Here is an 18,013-nt window from a genome sequence, read left to right on the forward strand (position 1 = left end):
CACCACTATTATTTTCTGCCTTGCCTTATGGGAAGGGATTTTTTTTCCATTCAAATATTTTTATACTGGCATTTCAAATACTGCAAATCAGTAGTTACCAACCCATTAGGCATAGTTGCTTCCAATGCTTTGTATTTTGGATTGCTCCTTTATTATCCTGAAATAAAATTCTTGGATGATATAAATTACCTAATTAGAAACTTCAAGGATATCAATGTAATCTCCTACCTGTAATATAAAAAAAAAGTGGGAGGTGTTTATATTAACAATGTATGTTTTGTTATGTTAATGTGTAGGCACAACTATCCCAGAAGAAATAATGAAGTAGAGAGGTGGATGATAAATATAAGTGAGACATAGAAATGAGGACTTTCGGTGTGGTTTTTTCGTAACTTAAATACCATGAGTCTGTTTCTTTGTGTGTGTGTGTGTGTGTTTAAACCGTGAATAGCCCAGGAAACCTTTAGAAGATAACAAACTATAATTGTTCCTCTATATACACAGGAGTTGTCTAGTTGCATTTTTGGAATATTTAATGTGTACTTAAGCCGTGCACAAATACTATAGAGTTCTTTAAAATTTAAAAAAAATTTTTTTTTAATGTTTATTTTTGAGAGAGAGAGAGCATAAGTGGAGGAGGGGCAGAGAGAGCTGGAGACACAATCTGAAGCAGGTTCCAGGCTCTGAGCTGTCAGCACAGAGCCCAATGCGAGGCTTGAACTCATGAACCATGAGATCATGACCTGAGCTGGAGTCGGACATTTAATCGACTGAGCCACCCAGCACCCCTGTTGTAGAGTTGTTTATAAAGCAGTTAGGTCTGAGAGCTATAACTGGATTTTTCATCCACATGGGTGCCTTCCAGAATAATCAGAAGAATTGCTAGATGTGGAGGGGATGTTGTGCACCACAGGTATAACATCCCTGATCCCTGCGAGTAGCAGAGGGACCAATCGTTGGGATAACAAAAAGGAAGTACTCCCACCAGTTTTCACAGTGTCCCCATTTAGTGTTAGTACTCTGAATGCCCTGCTCTTTTGGTACACTGCTGACTGATGAGACAGTCACGTGTCCCACCATTCTACCAGACCTGAAACTTGGTCCGGATTGATGCTCGAGCCAGCCCAGGAAGGCTGTAGAGTTGAGCTCCTTGCTTCTGTGGCCACCAAGGCCTTGGGCCCTATGCTACTGCGCTAGCTGCAGAGCTGTGACCACGTTCTGCTGTAAATTTCTCTCTGCCCTCCTGCCTCCTCCCTGTCAGTCCAGACAATCCGGGATTACTCCGGCCAGGTGCTTGGTCAATAGCCTGGGCTGTCCTAAGTGGGGAGGCACTGAATACCTTCCATAGTCTGTATTGTGTCTGTATTGGAGCAGTAGAAATTATTCTGGTGCACATTTCAATGTTCTGTTTCTTAGTTATGGTTGCTTTCCCACTGTTTTCTGGAAAATTAATTGCTTGTGTCTACTTAGGATCATCTTTTAGTTTGCAGTTCATTGAGTTCATCTTATCAGATGTCCTCATAACGGTTAGCTTGGCTCTTCAGTTTTTATTATTACTGAACTGGTGCCTTGAGTACGTGGTGGATTTGGTACAAGGTCTTCTGTGTCCCTTGTCATTCCAGGCAGAGGCTGAGCTGCAGGAACGCTATTTTGAGCCACTGGTGAAAAAAGAGCAAATGGAAGAAAAGATGAGAAGCATCAGAGAAGTGAAATGTCGAGTAGTAACATGCAAGACGGTGAGTGGAGGAGATGCTTCTAACCTTGGGCCCTGTTTTGAGCTGCTGTGACTCAACAGAACATAGAACATGGGCTATGGGGCCATGTCTTGTGACCAGAGTCCTGCATGGGTCATTTCATTAGATTGGAAACCAAACTGCTCACAACAGCCAAGGGCCTGGCTGCCTGCCAACTTGGCTTCCGGGCTTTATTGGCAGAGCGTTGGTGGTGAGTCTTCTTTCATATGACCTCAGCTCCTGGCTCTACAGACGAGTCACTAACTTCTCTTCCCCTTGGTCCTTTGGATTACGGTGAACTCTTCTGTGTCTTTCTCAAGTTTCTAGCACACCCTCAGTCCCCGGTTCAGGTCTCAGGACCTTGCCTGAACTATTTCCTTTGACATCACATGTTATGACCAATTATTATTGGCCCTTTCTACTGACGGCTTAACCTACTACATTGGATCTCAAGGAGAAGTGTAAATTGCATTACATTCTTTGTTTCCAGGATTTTTACCCTTAGTCTCTTAGAAAATGATAAATCCCCTGTCCTTCAACATTAATAAAACAGGACTAACAAAAGTTCTTGCAGAACAGTATCCTGCCATCAGCACTCATTTTATCCCATCAGACTAATCTCCCTCAGAAGCGCTTGTAAGAGGAGGAAGAGCCTGAGCTCACCCAGTACCATTTTCTCTGTGTTTATCCCTTTTCAGACCGTAGACTCTGTTTACATTTAGGGGACAGCCCTGAACCAGCTGTCACCAAAAAGCAGGGGTTCCTTGAGAAAGTTCAGAATCGGTGAAGGTTTTACTTCAGGTAACAGCTTTTATATACTCCACCAAAACAGCAAACCTAAGGACGTAGCTGGTGTGTTAGTTTTCTCTTGCTGTCCTTACAAATAACTACTAACTTGGTAGTTTAAGCAACACAGCTTTATTATCTCGCATGTCTGTCAGCCAGAAGTCTCTGTGGGTCTCACGAAGCTAAAACCCGGTGTGGCAGGACTGCATTTCTTCTGGAGGCTCTAGGGGAGAATCCATTTCTTGCTCTTTGCCATCTTCGAGATTCCACCTGAGTTCTTTGGCTTGCAATCCCTTCTTCCATCTTCAGAGCCCCCAGTCACATCCTGTGGCCCCTTCCCTGTGGCTTCCTACCTCTGCTTTTATTTTATTTTATTTTATTTTATTTTATTTTATTTTATTTTATTATTTTTAATGTTTATTTTTGAGAGAGAGAGAGAGACAGAGCATGAGCATGAGCATGAGCAAGAGACAGGCAGAGAGAGAGGGAGACACAGAATCCAAAGCAGGCTCCAGGCTCTGAACTGTCAGCACAGAGCCTGATGCGGGGCTTGAACTCAGAAACTGTGAGATCATGACCTGAGCCAAATTCGGATGCTTAACTGACTGAGTCACCCAGGCGTCTGTTCCCCACCCCCCCCCCGTACTTTTAAAAGCCCTGTGATTCCATTGGGCTCACCCTGAAAATTCAGGATCGTTTCCCAATTTTATGGTCAACTAATGACTCTGATCCACCTTTGTCGTGTAACCTGACATGCAACCCGAGTTTTACAGGTCCCCTGGGGGTAAGGGGTGTATGTATCGAGGGAGGTGGTATTCTGTATACCTCTCTGCTTTCTGCTTTCTGAGGCTTGGAACCAAAAGTCACTTATCTCGACTCTGATTACCAGAAATCACATTGCTCTGTCCCAGCACCTGTTTTGACATTCGCCCACCGTTTCCTTCTTTCTTTTTTTTCTTTGATGTATCATACAATTCCATTTATACAAAGTACGAAACCAGGCAGGCTAATTCTGCTGTTTGAAAGCAAGGTAGTGAAATCCCTGGGGTGTGAATGGAGCAGTGCCTGGACCGGGGACACAGGGAGGGCTTCCCACATGCTGGGGATGTTCTATCCCTTAGTCTTTTTTTTCCTTTTTTTTTCCTAAATTTTTATAGTTTATTTATTTATTTAATTATTGGACTTTATTATTGCTCTTACTGTCGTTCTTTCCCCCTTTAAAATGATGTATATAATCCTTCTCAAATAATTATATTGCATTTGTAATTTGCAAAGAGTTATATTGTATTAGAGCTACATTGGGAAGATTAAAACTTTAGAATCTAGGTATCAAAGTTTCAAAAGCTTGCTATTATTCATAATCATTTGTATTTACTTTTATTTTGAATCTTTTTTTTTTTTTTTTTTTTTTTTTACAAATAGTTTATTGTAAAGTAGGTTTCCATATAACACCCAGTGCTCATCCCCACAAGTGCCCTCCTCCATGCCCATCCCCCCCTTTCCCCTCTCCCCACCCCCATCAGCCCTCAGTTTGTTCTCAGCATTCAAGAGTCTCTCGCGGTTTGCCTCTTTCCCTCTCCCCCACTGTTTTCCCCCTTCTTCTCCTCTGAGGTCCTCCGTTAAGTTCCTCCTGATTGTCCTGTACGTGCAAACATATGGTATTTGTTCTTCTGTGCTTGACTTATTTCGCTCAGCATAACACCCTCAGGGTCCATCCATGTTGCAAAAATACGGAACGCTTCCCAAATTTGTGTGTCATCCTTGCACAGAGGCCATGCTAATCTTCTCTGTATCGTTCCAGCTTTAGTATATGTGCTGCCAAAGCAAGCACAGTTTATTTATTTTTGAGACAGAGAAAGAGCACGAGTAGGGTAAGGGTAGAGAGAGAGAGGGAGACACAGAATCCAAAACAGGCTCCAGGCTCTGAGCTGTCAGTCAGCACAGAGCTGGACACGGGGCTTGAACCCACAAACCGTGAGATTATGACCTGAACTGAAGCCAGAAGCTTAACCAACTGAGCCACCCAGGCGCCCGTCTGTTCCTTATTCTTTCAGCCCTTTTGAGGATCAAAATTACAAGTGAATGACTTCTTATCTCTGTCTTGGTTTTGCTGCTTATGAAAGACAAGTAGTAAGAAGCTTACATCCTTCCTTGAGGTCTTTTAAGAAGAAACAAAAGGGCTACTGAACAGGCCCCAGTGTTGTCCTATAACCTGCAGCGAAGTTAGACTTTAGGACAACCATGGCGAAGCTATTGAGAGGTTTCTACCGCTTTTGTTCTTCCCTTACTATTGTCTCAATGTTCCAGAAAGTCATTAAGCACTTCATGGCAGACCACAGCTTGTGGCCAGCAGGAGGGGAAGTGGCATCGTTACTCGGGACTCCAGAAACCACAGCGGTCCCCACAGCTAGTAGTTAAGGTAGTTAACTCTGCTCCCAGCTATCTGGCTGGCGGCGAGAAAAGGGAAGTCCTCGTGGAACAAATTGGCCTCCTAGCAGCTAGCTGGCTTCTCCTTCCGAGCCCCTGACCAGACGTGTGCCCTCCTTTTGGTTCCTTGCAGTGTGCCTACACCCACTTTAAGCCTTTGGAGACCTGCGTCAGCGAGCAGCACGACTACCACTGGCATGACGGCATTAAGAGGTTTTTCAAGTGTCCTTGTGGAAACAGAAGCATCTCCCTTGACCGGCTCCCCAAAAAGCACTGCAGGTAGGAGAATTGGTTCTTGAATCCTTTCTCTCATTCCTGTGTGATGCCCTTCTCCTGGAACATTGAACCATCCTTTTTTGAGGTTCAGGCCTTATTTCTGTGCCTCGTAGAGCTCCTGGCTATCCCTAAAATCTCCTGTAGGGAAGGGACCCCACCATCTTTACTGCTTTATCCCCACTGTTTAGTACAACGCCCAGCTCACAGTGGGTCCTCACAAATGTTTGTTCAGTGAAAGATAGTCATTTCTCTGAAAGAACTAAAGTTCCTGGGACAAGAACGAGGGAACCAGAACTGGGGTAGAGCCTTAGAGTGATGAGCTAACTCCTGTGGCCATGTTTGCCTTGGGAGCATTGGTGGACTGGACCTAGGTGGGTGGATGGGGGGAGCTGAGGGTCTGGGTCTTACCCTGGTGGGGGACCACCAGCAGAACTGCTGAGGGAGACTGGGGCTCCCCAACAGTGGTTGGTGTCTGTGTTAGGATATCTGTGTTTCGTTCACTTTTTCCAGCTGTTCTCAGGGCACTGGTCTAAGGATCATCCCACTCAGAAGTAGAATCCCTGAGTAGGATCACATTAAAGAAGTCAAATAATTTTGTGGGGACTAATTTCTCTTATGTATGAAATCGCCCATTTTTTAAGATCATGGAGTATCTTTCCATTTATTCATCACATCCTCTGTGGCTATTATTGATTTTAAAATTATCTCCACTGAAAATAAAATAGAAAAATAAAATTATCTCCACTGAGATGTTGAGTATTCTTAATTCTCAGATGTGTTGTGATTTTTGTTGACACTATGAATGGCAACTTATTTTCTAGTATATTTTTTAGTTTTTTGTTGTTGGTGTAAAGAAATGTTACTACTTTTTTAAAAGTTGATCTTGCCTCTGGCAAGCTTATTGAACTCTTATTCCAGTAATTTGTTGATTTCTTTACATAGTTGATAATCCACAAATAAAAATAATTTTACCTGTTTTGTTCCCACCCTTACACCCTCTAGTTCTTTGTCTTTCCTCATAGAGTTGGCCAGACTTCTAAAACTGTGTTAAATAGTAGTGATGATAATAGCGGGCTTCCATTTCTTTATCTTAAAGTGAACGTATCCTTCATAAATTTCTCTTCCAAGTATAACCCTTATCAACATAAGGAAGGTTCTTTTATTGCCAGTTTCTTATGATTATTAGTAGATATCTTTTTTCATTGTATGATCTTATTCTTTACCTTACTGATGTGTTGTTATTAACTTGACTGACTTTATATATTGTGGATATTAACCTTTTATCTTTTACATGGCTTGTAAACATTCTCTCCGGTTCTATAGTTTGTCTTTTCATTTCATTACTTGTTAATTTCGCTGTGCAGAGCTTTCAAGTTTGATGTGGTCCCATTTATTGATTTTTACTTTTTTTGCTTGAGCTCTTAGCATCAATGTTCAAAAATTCATTGCCAAGACCAGTATCGATGAGCTTTTCTTCTGCATTTTCTTCTAAGAGTTTTAGGTCTTACATTTAAGTATTTCATCCATTTCAAGGTAGTTTTTGTGAGGGAGTTGTGATAATGGTCCAATTTTGTTGTTCTGTGTGTGTTTTTCTGGCATTCCCAGCACTGTTAAAGAGACTCTCCTTTCCCTATTGGGTATTCTGGGCTCCCTTGTTGAATATTAGTTGAAACATTAGTTAACTGTACATACTGAGAGTTAAGTCTATGCTTTCTATTCTGTTTTATTGGTCACTGTATCTGTTTTTGTGCCAGCACCATACTGTTTTTATTACTGTGGCTTTCTAGTATAGTTTGAAATCTGTAAGCAGACACCTCAGTCTTTGTTCTTTTTTCTCAATTGCTTTGGCTATTCAGGATCTTCTGGGTCTACACAAATATTAAGGTTATTTCTTCTCCTTTTTTTGAAAAATGCCTTTGATATTTTGGTGGAGATTGCATTAAATCTCTGTAGATGGCTTTGGGTAGTTTGGCCTTTATAACAATATTATTTTTCAGATCCATGAACTTGGGGTATCTCCATTTGTGTCCTCAGCTTCTTTCAGGAAAGTCATAGATTTCCATTTACTTCCTTGGTTATTACTAAGCCTTTAATTTTTTTTTTTATGCTATTGTGAATGAGATAGTTTTGTTTTTTTAATTTCTTTTTCAGGTACTTCATCATGAGTATAAAAGAATGCAATTGGGGGGCGCCTGGGTGGCTTAGTCGGTTAAGCGTCCGACTTTCGCTTAGGTCATGATCTCGCAGTTCGTGGGTTCGAGCCCCGCGTCGGGCTCTGTGCTGACTGCCAGCTCAGAGCCTGGAGCCTATTTCAGAGTCTGTATCTCCCTCTCTCTCTGACCCTCCCCTGCTCACGCTCTCTCTCTCTCTTCTAGGAATAAATAAAAATATTCAAAAAAAAAAATGCAATTGGTTTTTGTTGATTTTGTATCCTGTTGCTGTACTGAAATCATTGATTAACTCCAACAGTTTTTTGATCCTTTGGAATTTTCTGTATATATAAGATGATATTATCAGCAAATAGCAACAATTTTACTTCTTTTCCACTGTGGATGTTTTTTATTTCTTTTTCTTGTCTAATTGCTCTAGCAAGGACTTCCAGTACTCTACTTAATAGGAGTGGGGAGAGTGGACATCCTTGTCCTGTTCCTGATCTTAGAGGAAATGCTTTCATTTTATCGCCTTTCAGTATGTTAGCTGTGAGTTTATCATATGGGACCTTTAATATGTTGAGGTTGTTCCTTCTATACCCAGTCTGTTAAGGGTTTTTACCATGAAAGGGTGTTGTGTTTTGTGAACAAGCTTTCTCTGTATCTATTGAGATAATTAGGTGATTTTTATTTTCATTTCATTGATGTGATATATTACACTTACTGATTTGCATATGTTGAACCATCCTGGCATCCCAGGGATAAATCCCACTTGGTTGTGGTGTATAATCCTTTTAATGTATTCTTGAATATGATTTGCTAATGTTTTGTTGAGAATTTTTGCATCTACATTCGTCAGACATAATGTCTCCCTTTTAATTTTCTTGCGTATCCTTATCTGGTTCTGGCATCAAAGTGATAATAGTTTGGTAGAGTTTGGAACTATTCCCTCCTCCTTAATATTTTGAAAATTTAGGTAGGATTAGTTAATTCTTTAAATATTTGGTAGAATTATCCATTGAAGCCATCTGGTCCTGGAGTTTTATGTGTTGGGAGTTTTTTTTGATTACTGATTCAATGTCTTTATTCATTATTGGTCTGTTCAGATTTTCAGTTTCTTTTTGATTCAACCTTAGGGTTCTAGAAATGTATTTATTTCTTCTAGCATATGTAATTTGTTGGCATATAATCTTTCGTAGTCATGACTCTGTTTATTTCTCTTTTTTTAATGTTTTTATTTTTGACAGAGGGAGAGGAAATGCAAGCAGGGAAGGGGCAGAGACAGAATGGGGGGACACTGAGGATCCAAAGCAGGCTCTGAGCTGACAGCAGCAAGCCTGGTGTGGGACTCAAACTCATGACGCATGAAATCATGATCTGAGCTGAAGTCGGACGCTCAAACCGACTGAGCCACCCAGGCAACCTTAATTCTGTGTATTTCTGTAGCATCAGTTGCAATGTCTTCTCTTTGATTTCTAATTTTGAGTCTTCTCTTTTTTTTCTCCTCAGCCTAGCTAAAGGTTTGCCAATTTTGTTTATCTTTTCAAAGAATCAGCTCTCAGTCTCAATCTTTTCTGTTGTTTTTCTGAACTCTATTTTCTTCTGATCTTTGTTACTTTCTTCTTTCTGCTAACTTTGGGCTTATTTCTTTTTTTCTCTAGCTCCTCAAAGTGTAAAATTAGGTTGTTTGAGGTCTAATTTATTTTTTTTAATGGTTATTTCTTTTGAGAGAGAGAGCGAGAGCGCGCTCGCACATGTGCGCATGAGAAAGGGGAGGGGCAGAGAGCGAGGACAGATAGAATCCCAAGCAGGCTCCATGCTGTCAACACGGAGCTGGATGTGGGCCTTGATCCCATGAACCATGAGATCATGGCTTGAGCTGAAATCAAAAGTCGAGGCTTAACCGACTGAGCCACCCAGGTGCCCCTGAGTATATTATTTCTTTAATGCCTTTGATGACTTCCTGTTTGTCCCAAGGGTTAGTAGTGTTTAATTTTCCAATATATGGGATTGATTTTTAGCCATCTTTTTTTTTATAAATTTCTGACTTTATTGGATTATCATTAAAAGATAGAATTTTTATGATAATGAGTCTTTGGAATTTGAGGCAATTTAAAGATGACCTTCCCAAGAAGGTCTTCCCAAGAATGTCTCACCAGAATATTCTCAACACCTGTTTGCTTGCTTGTTTGTTTTGAGTTTTGTTTAATTCCTGGAACCCATACTTCACGTTTCTCCAGGGCTGGTTGGGGTGGGGGAGGAGACCCGGACCCCATGCTACTTAATTACCTGGTCAGGAGCTGCTTCGTGAAATTGTTATGATCTAGATGATAATTTTTTTAAGTATTTGTGTGTTGATACTTCTGCCAAATATTGTAATAGCAAGAGCTTATGTAAAACATTTCAGTATCAGAAAAGTTCTTTAAGCATTAGGTACAACTCACAAATGGAAGAGCTAGATGCTTTTTACATCCTCTGGCGCCCGGGTAGCTTAGTAGGTTACACATCTGACTCTTGATTTCTGCTCAGGTCATGGTCTTGCGGTTCATGAGTTCAAGCCCTGCATAGTGCTGCACACTGATAGTGCAAAGTCTGCTTGTGATTCTCTCTTTCTCTCTCTCTGCCTTTCCCCAGCTAGGGCACATGCTCGCTTGCTCTCTCTCTCTCTCTCAAAATAAGTAAACTTTTTTTTAAAGATGCTTTTCATCATCCAGGTGGCGCTGTAATTTTTGTAATAACTGCTTTTGTGGATATTTTCTTGTCAATTCTTGATCTAGAGTCGAAGAGGGTAAACTTTTTCTGTCAGAGGCCAGATAGTAGATATGTTACATTTCATGAACCAGATGGTCTGTTTCATAACTCCCCTGCTTTGATGTTACAGCTCAGAAGCAGCCACCCAGGTAATACAGAAACAAAAGGACATGGCTGTGTTCAAATAAAACTTAATTTACAAAAACAGGTGGCAGCCTGGATTTGGCCCATGTTTTGTAATTACCCACCCCTGACTAGAAATTTTTATATATAATTTCGTAGTTGATCTACTAGTAGTCTAGAAAATTTCTCTAAACAGATATTGAGCCAGTGTCGAGACAGGGAAGGTGGTGGAGAGGCTTAGAGCTAAGGCCACTGGTATGCTGACTCTCAGGGCAGGAATAGAGTCTAGATTTTCAGGAGGAAGGATGAGGCAGGAAGGGCAATGGGGCAATCCTTATGCCCCAGAGCATCTCAAATCCAAGGGTACTAGAAGCCGTAGTTTCATGAGTTGATTGTATTTGTTTTGTTTGTTTCAACAGAGTGAACTTTGTGTAAAATTAAGTTTTCTGGGGGTGCTGGGTGGTTCAGTTGGTTAAGGGTCCAACTTTGGCTCGGGTCATGGATGTTCTCACCACTTGTGAGTTTGAGCCCTGTGTCTGGCTCTGGGCTGACAGCTCAGAACTTGGAGCCTGCTTCAGAATCTGTGTCTCTGTGTCTCTTTGCCCCTCCCCCACCTCTCTCTCTTTCTCTCTCTCTCAAAAATAAACATTAAAATCTTTTTTCAAGTTGGGTTTTCTCTGTAGTAGCCTCATCTCTTCTCAGGGTTGGACTCCCTGACCATGTTTAAAAAATGAGAACAAGTGTCTCTACACCCTTTGAACAAGGAAGTAAACGTCTTTAGATTTGGAAAAGGGGGAAAAAATCATTCATACCAGAAGGAAGATTAATCCTTTCTCATCACAAACTTTTAGTTCCAGAAAAGGGGGGAAGGGGAAATCTCTAGACTGCGTGGTGTCCGAGGGCTAGCTTCCTCTTTGGAGTCTCGATGACCGTCAGGAGATACCCAGCTTGTGTTTCACCTGCAGTGTGTACATACTGTTATACTTTGATTTGATGTTCTAGCTTTTTGATTTGAAGGTCTAGCTTTTTACAGATTTGAAGACCGTTTCTCAAATCAGTGGAGTATTTTCAGTACCTTTAGAACACAGCCCATAATTATGAGTGTTACCTTAATCAGCTTCTTTGTGAGTGGTGGATACTTTTCTGAGATGTACAGCAAACCCCGTTGTCTCTGTGTTCACCCATACCTCACCACTGAGTAAATCCCATCTTTTCTTGTTTCAGTAATTGTGGCCTCTTCAAGTGGGAACGAGATGGAATGCTAAAGGTAGGTCATTGACAAAGTGACCAATTTTAGTGACCCATGCAAAAATAATGTTGACTTTTTTTTTTTTTACTAAACTGTTTTCATTTTTCTAGGAAAAAACAGGCCCAAAGATAGGAGGTGAAACCCTGTTACCAAGAGGAGAAGAACATGCCAAATTTCTGAATAGCCTTAAATAGCTCTGACTTCAAACAGGTACCCATGACCTATATTGCTTCTTATGGCTCTAGAGGAGCAAGGGTGTTGGCTCTGTATTGCCCATGATCTGATTGGCACAGCCTAAACACTTGTTAGGCCTACACGTTCTGCCTACCTGTTTTCTGTTGGGTTGTCTTGACACCAAATTTAACACTGACTTTTCAGTAGTAAATCAAAATACCATTGTCTTCCCTGTTCTCACTACTGATGGCTCCATTCATGCAAATTCTTTGATGGAAACTGTATGTCTTGCGTTTTAGAGTGTCCAGTGCTGTTTCTTTACCAGAGTAAGGTTCTAATATTTGTATAGATGCACAGAGCCAAAAGAATTAATTTAGCTTCTGGGCTTTAGTTTCTTATCTGGAAAATGAGGAGGCTTGGAGTCAATGATCTTTGAAGTATATCTTTCAGTACCTGAATTTTATAAATAATTTTTCCTAGAAAAAGATAAGTTATCTTTTCTCATATAATTACAGTCACCACCCTGGACATAGTCTTGATATATTGATATTTAAGCCAGATTCCTTCTTTTATTTCTATTGTTACCTCTCTCTTGGGTTTTTCAAATTGATTAATTCACTGAATCATGTGGCATTTAATTCATACTTAGATGGTTCTCTGTGCTCTTACAGTATAGTAATACTCAAAGCTATGATACTTATAATGGCTCATTTAGAGTAGATTTGTTTGTCCCATAAGTTTGAAAGAGAGCTATGTATTTGAAGAAGGTCACAATGGAGTGGCTGCTGAGGACTTGAACTAAAAAGGCTGCTCCCTAAGCAGTCTCCTTCTTATGAAAGACACACGCTCCTGTTTGAACCAAAGGTGCCATTAGCATTCCCGTTCCCTTGTGTATCATTGTATATTGTATGTAAGTACTATCATGTTCTTGTGCAGGTTGATGGTGAGCTGAATCCAGATGCCTTCCTTTTTTATAATTAGATTTTTAAATAATTTAAAAATATCATTTAAATACTTCTCAGTTAGTCTAGATCTTAGGGGAGCTTTCATTTGAGGTGTTGGTGTGTATGCTTTCTCAGAGTATTCAGGGATAAGAAGGGGTGGGTGGGCCAGAAGGGGGACTTGCTTGCTTGCCCTGAAGATACGATTCATCATTGAGATCAGTCTTTTAATATTATCCTTTTTATCAATGTATTAAATGCTTTTATATAAATCCAAGATAATGTGTTTAGTTTCTCCTTACCCTGCTGTTGGCAGTGTAGGGCTTATTATATAATCATAGGCCATCCAAACAGAGTAAGTACACCGTGATCTAAATTAGCAAACAAAAACTATATGTCTCATGGAGAAATAGTTTATCTGAATGTTCTGATTGTCATAGATTAAGTTTCAACATTTAAAAATTTTTAAATTTTCAACTTTTAAAAACATCACAGGTTGGGAGTGCCTGGGTGTCTCAGTCGGTTAAGCATCCTACTTTTGATTTCGGCTCAGGTCATGATCTCATGGTTCAGGAGTTCAAACTTCACATTGGGCTCTGTGCTGACAGTGCAGAGCCTGCTTGGGATTCTCTCCCTCTGCCTCTCTCTCTCTCTTTCTCAATAAATAAACTTTAAAATATATATAAAAATATCATAAATAGCAAAGTTGGCAGGAAGGGTTTGCATAAATTGGGTTTTTGTGTAAAAGTTGATGGGGACGCCTGGATGACTCAGTTGGTTGGGCATCCGACTTAGACTCAGGTCATGATCTAAGGTTTGTGAGTTCAAGCCCCATGTCAGGCTCTGTGCTGACAGCTCAGAGCCTGGAGCCTGCTTTGGATTTTGTGTCTCCCTCTATGCCCATCCCCCACTTGTGCTCGCTCGCTCGCTCTCTCTCTCAAAAATAAAGTTGATGCTACAAGTGAAGTTTGATGTTTATAGCAGATTAAATGTGTCTGATAACATTGATTTTTAAGTCAGGAGAGGAAAATCTGTTTGCCTAAGTGTGTCACTCAGAACAGCCCATTGGAGCTCTGCTTTACAAGTAAAGTAGACATGTTTGATCCCATGAATAGAGATTTGGAAACAATACAGCTCTCAAGGATGGATGGTTCAAAAACTGAAATGCTGGGGCACCTGGGTGACTCAGTCAGTGGGCGTCCAACTTTGTCTCAAGTCATGATCTCTTGATTTAGTTGGAGCCCCCTGGTGGGCTTTGTGCTGACAGCTCAGAGCCTGGAGACTGCTTCAAATTCTGTGTCTCCCTCTCTATCTGCCCCTTCTCCTCTCACACTCTGTCTCAAAAATAAATAAATGTTAAAAAAAATTTTTTTTAAACTGAAATTCTGTATTTGCCATATAGCCACACTCCCAAACTCTGTAGATCAAAATGAGAAAGAGCCTTACTGTGCCCTGCACAGGTGAGACCATCAGTTCTAAACTGACATTTGGGAGAAAAGCCAATGATGATAATCAAGGTGGTAAAAACTCAAAGCCATTTCATCCAAAAAAGGGCAAAAAGAGCTTATGATATATGTAGTTTATTTTTGTTATTCATGGTAATAATTATGTTTTCTGAAGTCTCTCTGATTTAGCAGATACTGGATCGCTGTTCCTAGGGAGAATATGGGGCTAGGTTTCTGAGAGCCTCTGGTCAGATTTTTGTCAGCGGATCAATACATAATCTTGTCTTATGTGTGCTTCTGTTTAAAGACACTGTATTTAGTATATGTTGTTGACACATTAACACGGCAGCCCAGCCAGCAGTGCCATAGCTCATGAGTACACGGAGTTGTCTTAGCCCACGTTTTTTCTCCAGATGCCACAGTGCTTCAGCCTTATGCTTCGGGTCATTCTAAACAACAAGATCACCAACAGAAAGCACAAAAATGTGAAAAACATGGCACAAAAAGGAATTTGCTTCCAGTATCCGGGCTGCAACAAGCAAGAATGTCACATTGTTTGAGCCCAGCTGGGAATGTGTGTGTTGGGCAGCTTCTCTATTTCATTGCTCTGCACATGTCCAAAAATGACCAAAAAGACACCACAGATATTGACTTTAGAGTTACTAATACATTTTAGCAATTAGGCGAGTCCACCAATAATAAGCAACTATATAACTTTTCCCCAAGCAAGACCAGATTGGGAGTTATCCATATTTTGTGGATTAGGAAATTGATTAAGTGATTTGAAAATATGAGTTGAAAGTCAGATTGGAACCAAGTGTGTGGTAATGTGGCCTGAGCAAAGACTTAGAGAAGTCTTTGGTATTGGTGTTTTTCTTTCTAGTTTTAGTACATGCACTTTCTTTCTAGTTTTAGTACATGCACTTCTGAAGCAAGCACATGTTGGAATTTTTCTTAACTTTATTAAGGTCTAAATTTCACACAGAAAAAGGCACACATTTTAATGGTATGATTCAGTCAATTTTGTTGAGCATATACACCATGTAAGCACCACCAGAAGCAAGAAGTGGGGTGTTTGCATTCCGTCAGTGGCTTGTGCCATTTCCCTGGCAGTCCACACACACACACACACACACCACTCCCCCCCACCCCCCGATCTGTTTTCTGTCACTGTGATTTCGACCTGTCTTTCCTAGAGCGTCATATGAATAGAATCATGCAGAAAATAATCTTGTATCTGGCTTCCTTCATTCGTCGTATTTTGAAATGCATCCATGTTGTTGCCTATATCAGTTAATTGTTTTTTTTTTATTGCTGAGTATCTTGCTCTCTCGATATGCCCCACAAATTTTTATCTGCCTGTTGATGGACATCTGAGTTGGATTATTTCCAGTTAGGGGCTATTCTGAATAAACCCTCTACCAATATTCAGTAGAAGTCTTTCTGTGGATACATGTGTTTGTTTCTCAGGTAAGTAACTAGGAATGGGATTTCTAGGTCAAAAGGTAAAAGAATGTTTAGCTTTATAAGAAACTGCTAAACTGTTTTCTAAAGGTGTTGCACCATTTTACACACCCATTAATAATGTATGAGAATTCCATTTGCTTCACATTTTCATCAGAATTTGATACTGTCTGTGTTTTTAATTGAACCATTCTAATATGTGATTTTGTTGCAGTTGTAATTTGCATTGTCCTCGAGACTTTATATTGGACATCTTTTCATATGCTATTGGCCATTCCTGTATCCTCTTTGGCGAAGCATCTGTTTACTTATTTATTGAGTTGAGTAAGAATTCTTCCTGTATTCTCAATACAAGTGTTTTGCAGACAGATGTATGATGAATATTTACTCCCATTTTGTGGCTTACCTTTTCATTTTTTTTTAACAGTGTCTTTCAAAGAGCAGGTTTCCTTTTTTTTTTAGTCCATTTTATCACTTGAGTCCCTTTTGGTTCATGCATTTTGTTTATAACTAAGAAACTTTTTACCCGCCTTAAACTCACAAAGGGGTTCTTACAGAATATTTTATATAGTTTTAGTTGTTACTTTTTCATCAGCGATCCATTTCCGGTTAATCGTTTTATAAGCTGTGAGATACAAGGGTTGGGGTTCATTGTTTTCCGAAAGGACCTTCAGTTGTTACAGCATCATTCAGTGCAAAGATGATCATTTCCAGGGCGCCTGGGTGGCTCAGTTGGTTAAGCGTCCGACTTCGGCTCAGGTCATGATCTCACGGTTCATGGGTTCAAGCCCCGCGTCTGGCTCTGTGCTGACTGCCAGCTTGGAGCCTGGAGCCTGTTTCAGATTCTGTGTCTGCCTCTCTCTTTGACCCTCTCCTGCTCATGCTGTCTCTCTCTCTCTCCCTCTCTCTCTCTCTCAGAATTAAATAAAACATTAAATTTAAAAAAAAAAAAAAAGATCATTTCCCCCATTAGATGATCTTACCTTCTTTGTGGAAAATTAGTTCGCTGTGTATTTGGGGGTCTCCTTCTGGACTGTTTTGTTACAGTAATGATATATTCATACAATATATGTCAATTCTTGTGCCAGTACACACCATCTTAATCACTAGAATTCTAACAACTCTTGGAATTAGATAGTGTTAGTCCTCCAGCTTTGTTTTTTTTTTTTTTTTTAAATATTTTTATTTATTTCTAGGAGAGAGAGAGAGAGACAGCGTGAGCAGGGGAGGGTCAGAGAGAGAGGGAGTCACAGACTGAAACAGAATCCAGGCTCCGAGCTGGCAGTCAGCACAGAGCCCGACGCGGGGCTCAAACCCACGAACCGCGAGATCATGACCTGAGCGAAAGTCGGACGTTTAACCGACTAAGCCACCCAGGCACCCCCAGCTTTGTTCTTTTTAAAATTTGTTTTGACTGTTCTAGGTCCTTTGCATTTCCATGTAAATTTTAGAAACAATTTGTTGAGTTCTCAAAAAACCTTTGCTGAAATTGGTATTATGACTAGTCTGTGGATCGATTTGGGGGGATTGACATCTTAAGACTTTCTGTGACCCTAATACACCTTTACATTTATTTAGATCTTTAATTTTTCTCAGCAATGTTTATTAGTAATGGTGCCTGTGAGTAACCAGTGTTGTGATTCCTGTTATGACTGCCAGATGCCCTTCAGCAATAATCATCAGTAACCTTCAGAAAAATAAATGTTATATACCACCCCTCGGGCCAAACAGCCAGGTCTCAGGTAGAAGGAGCTTTGTGCGCCAGAGGTTCCTCTTTCATTGAGGTCAAGGGTGGGGGCCTAGGATTTCATGGGCTCACACTTCACTGGTGAATTTAAAACATCAAGTACTCAGAGGGAAAAACCAAGTGGTCAGTTACAGAAATAAAACAAAGGACTGTCCTCGGGGGTGGTGGCCTGACTCTTGAATCTACTGAAGCTGGCACTGTGTTTGTCTGAGATGGTTGTCTTTGAAGTGGGTGTCTCATTTAAGTTTAACTCGAAGTTTAAGTCAGGCACTTGGATTACAGAAAAGAAAGCAACTGTCAAAGTTCGCACTGTACATAGTTTTAGTGTACAGATCATTTTTGTATTCTGTCTTGTTTATTTCTAAACATCTTATTACAGTTTTGATGATATTGTAAGGGCTGCTTTTTGCATTGTAATTCCCACTTTTAACTTGCTAGTGTATAAAAATGCAGTGCATTTTTGTCAGCTGACCTTGTATCCTAGGACCATGTTAAACCTACATATTTAACAGCTTTTTTGTGGATTAGAATTTTCTGTGTTGGATCATGTTGCCTGAGAGGTTTTAACTCTTCATTTCCTACCTATGACTGTTTTTTGGTCTCAATATAAAGAGGAAATCATTTTTTTTCACCGTTAAGTATCAAGGACATATTCTGAGTAGTTTGGACAAGAAGATCTATAAATAATAGTGTGTTTGTCTTCTCAGGCCTTCCCTGGTGATCAGCTGAGTACCAGTGGGTTGGACC

The 18,013-nt window shown here is 40.4% G+C and overlaps 1 protein-coding gene and 1 non-coding gene across 5 annotated transcripts in view; one reads left to right on the forward strand and one right to left on the reverse strand.

The window, feature by feature from the left end:
* The window catches only part of MCM10 (minichromosome maintenance 10 replication initiation factor), a 45,829-nt gene that overhangs the window by 23,698 nt on the left and 4,118 nt on the right, over nt 1-18,013 (forward strand). For 2 of the 4 annotated variants that reach the window (XM_039240045.1, XM_039240048.1), the window contains exons 17-20: nt 1,623-1,736; nt 5,080-5,225; nt 11,471-11,513; nt 11,606-11,705. In XM_039240045.1, the coding sequence (XP_039095976.1) occupies nt 1,623-1,736; nt 5,080-5,225; nt 11,471-11,513; nt 11,606-11,689 (387 nt within the window). In that variant the 3' untranslated portion in view covers nt 11,690-11,705. Of the gene's footprint in view, nt 1-1,622; nt 1,737-5,079; nt 5,226-11,470; nt 11,514-11,605; nt 11,897-14,468; nt 14,950-18,013 lie in introns of those variants that run through there. The other 2 variants (XM_039240049.1, XM_039240046.1) reach the window with 2 other exon arrangements.
* Nucleotides 4,244-4,350, reverse strand: LOC120236949. Its single transcript, XR_005529814.1, has one exon. It is a non-coding gene; the product is annotated as a U6 spliceosomal RNA (small nuclear RNA).

This window comes from Hyaena hyaena, unplaced genomic scaffold, assembly GCF_003009895.1.
Source record: "Hyaena hyaena isolate Hyena2069 unplaced genomic scaffold, ASM300989v1 scaffold_165, whole genome shotgun sequence".
In the NCBI taxonomy this organism is placed as follows: Eukaryota; Metazoa; Chordata; class Mammalia; order Carnivora; family Hyaenidae; genus Hyaena; species Hyaena hyaena.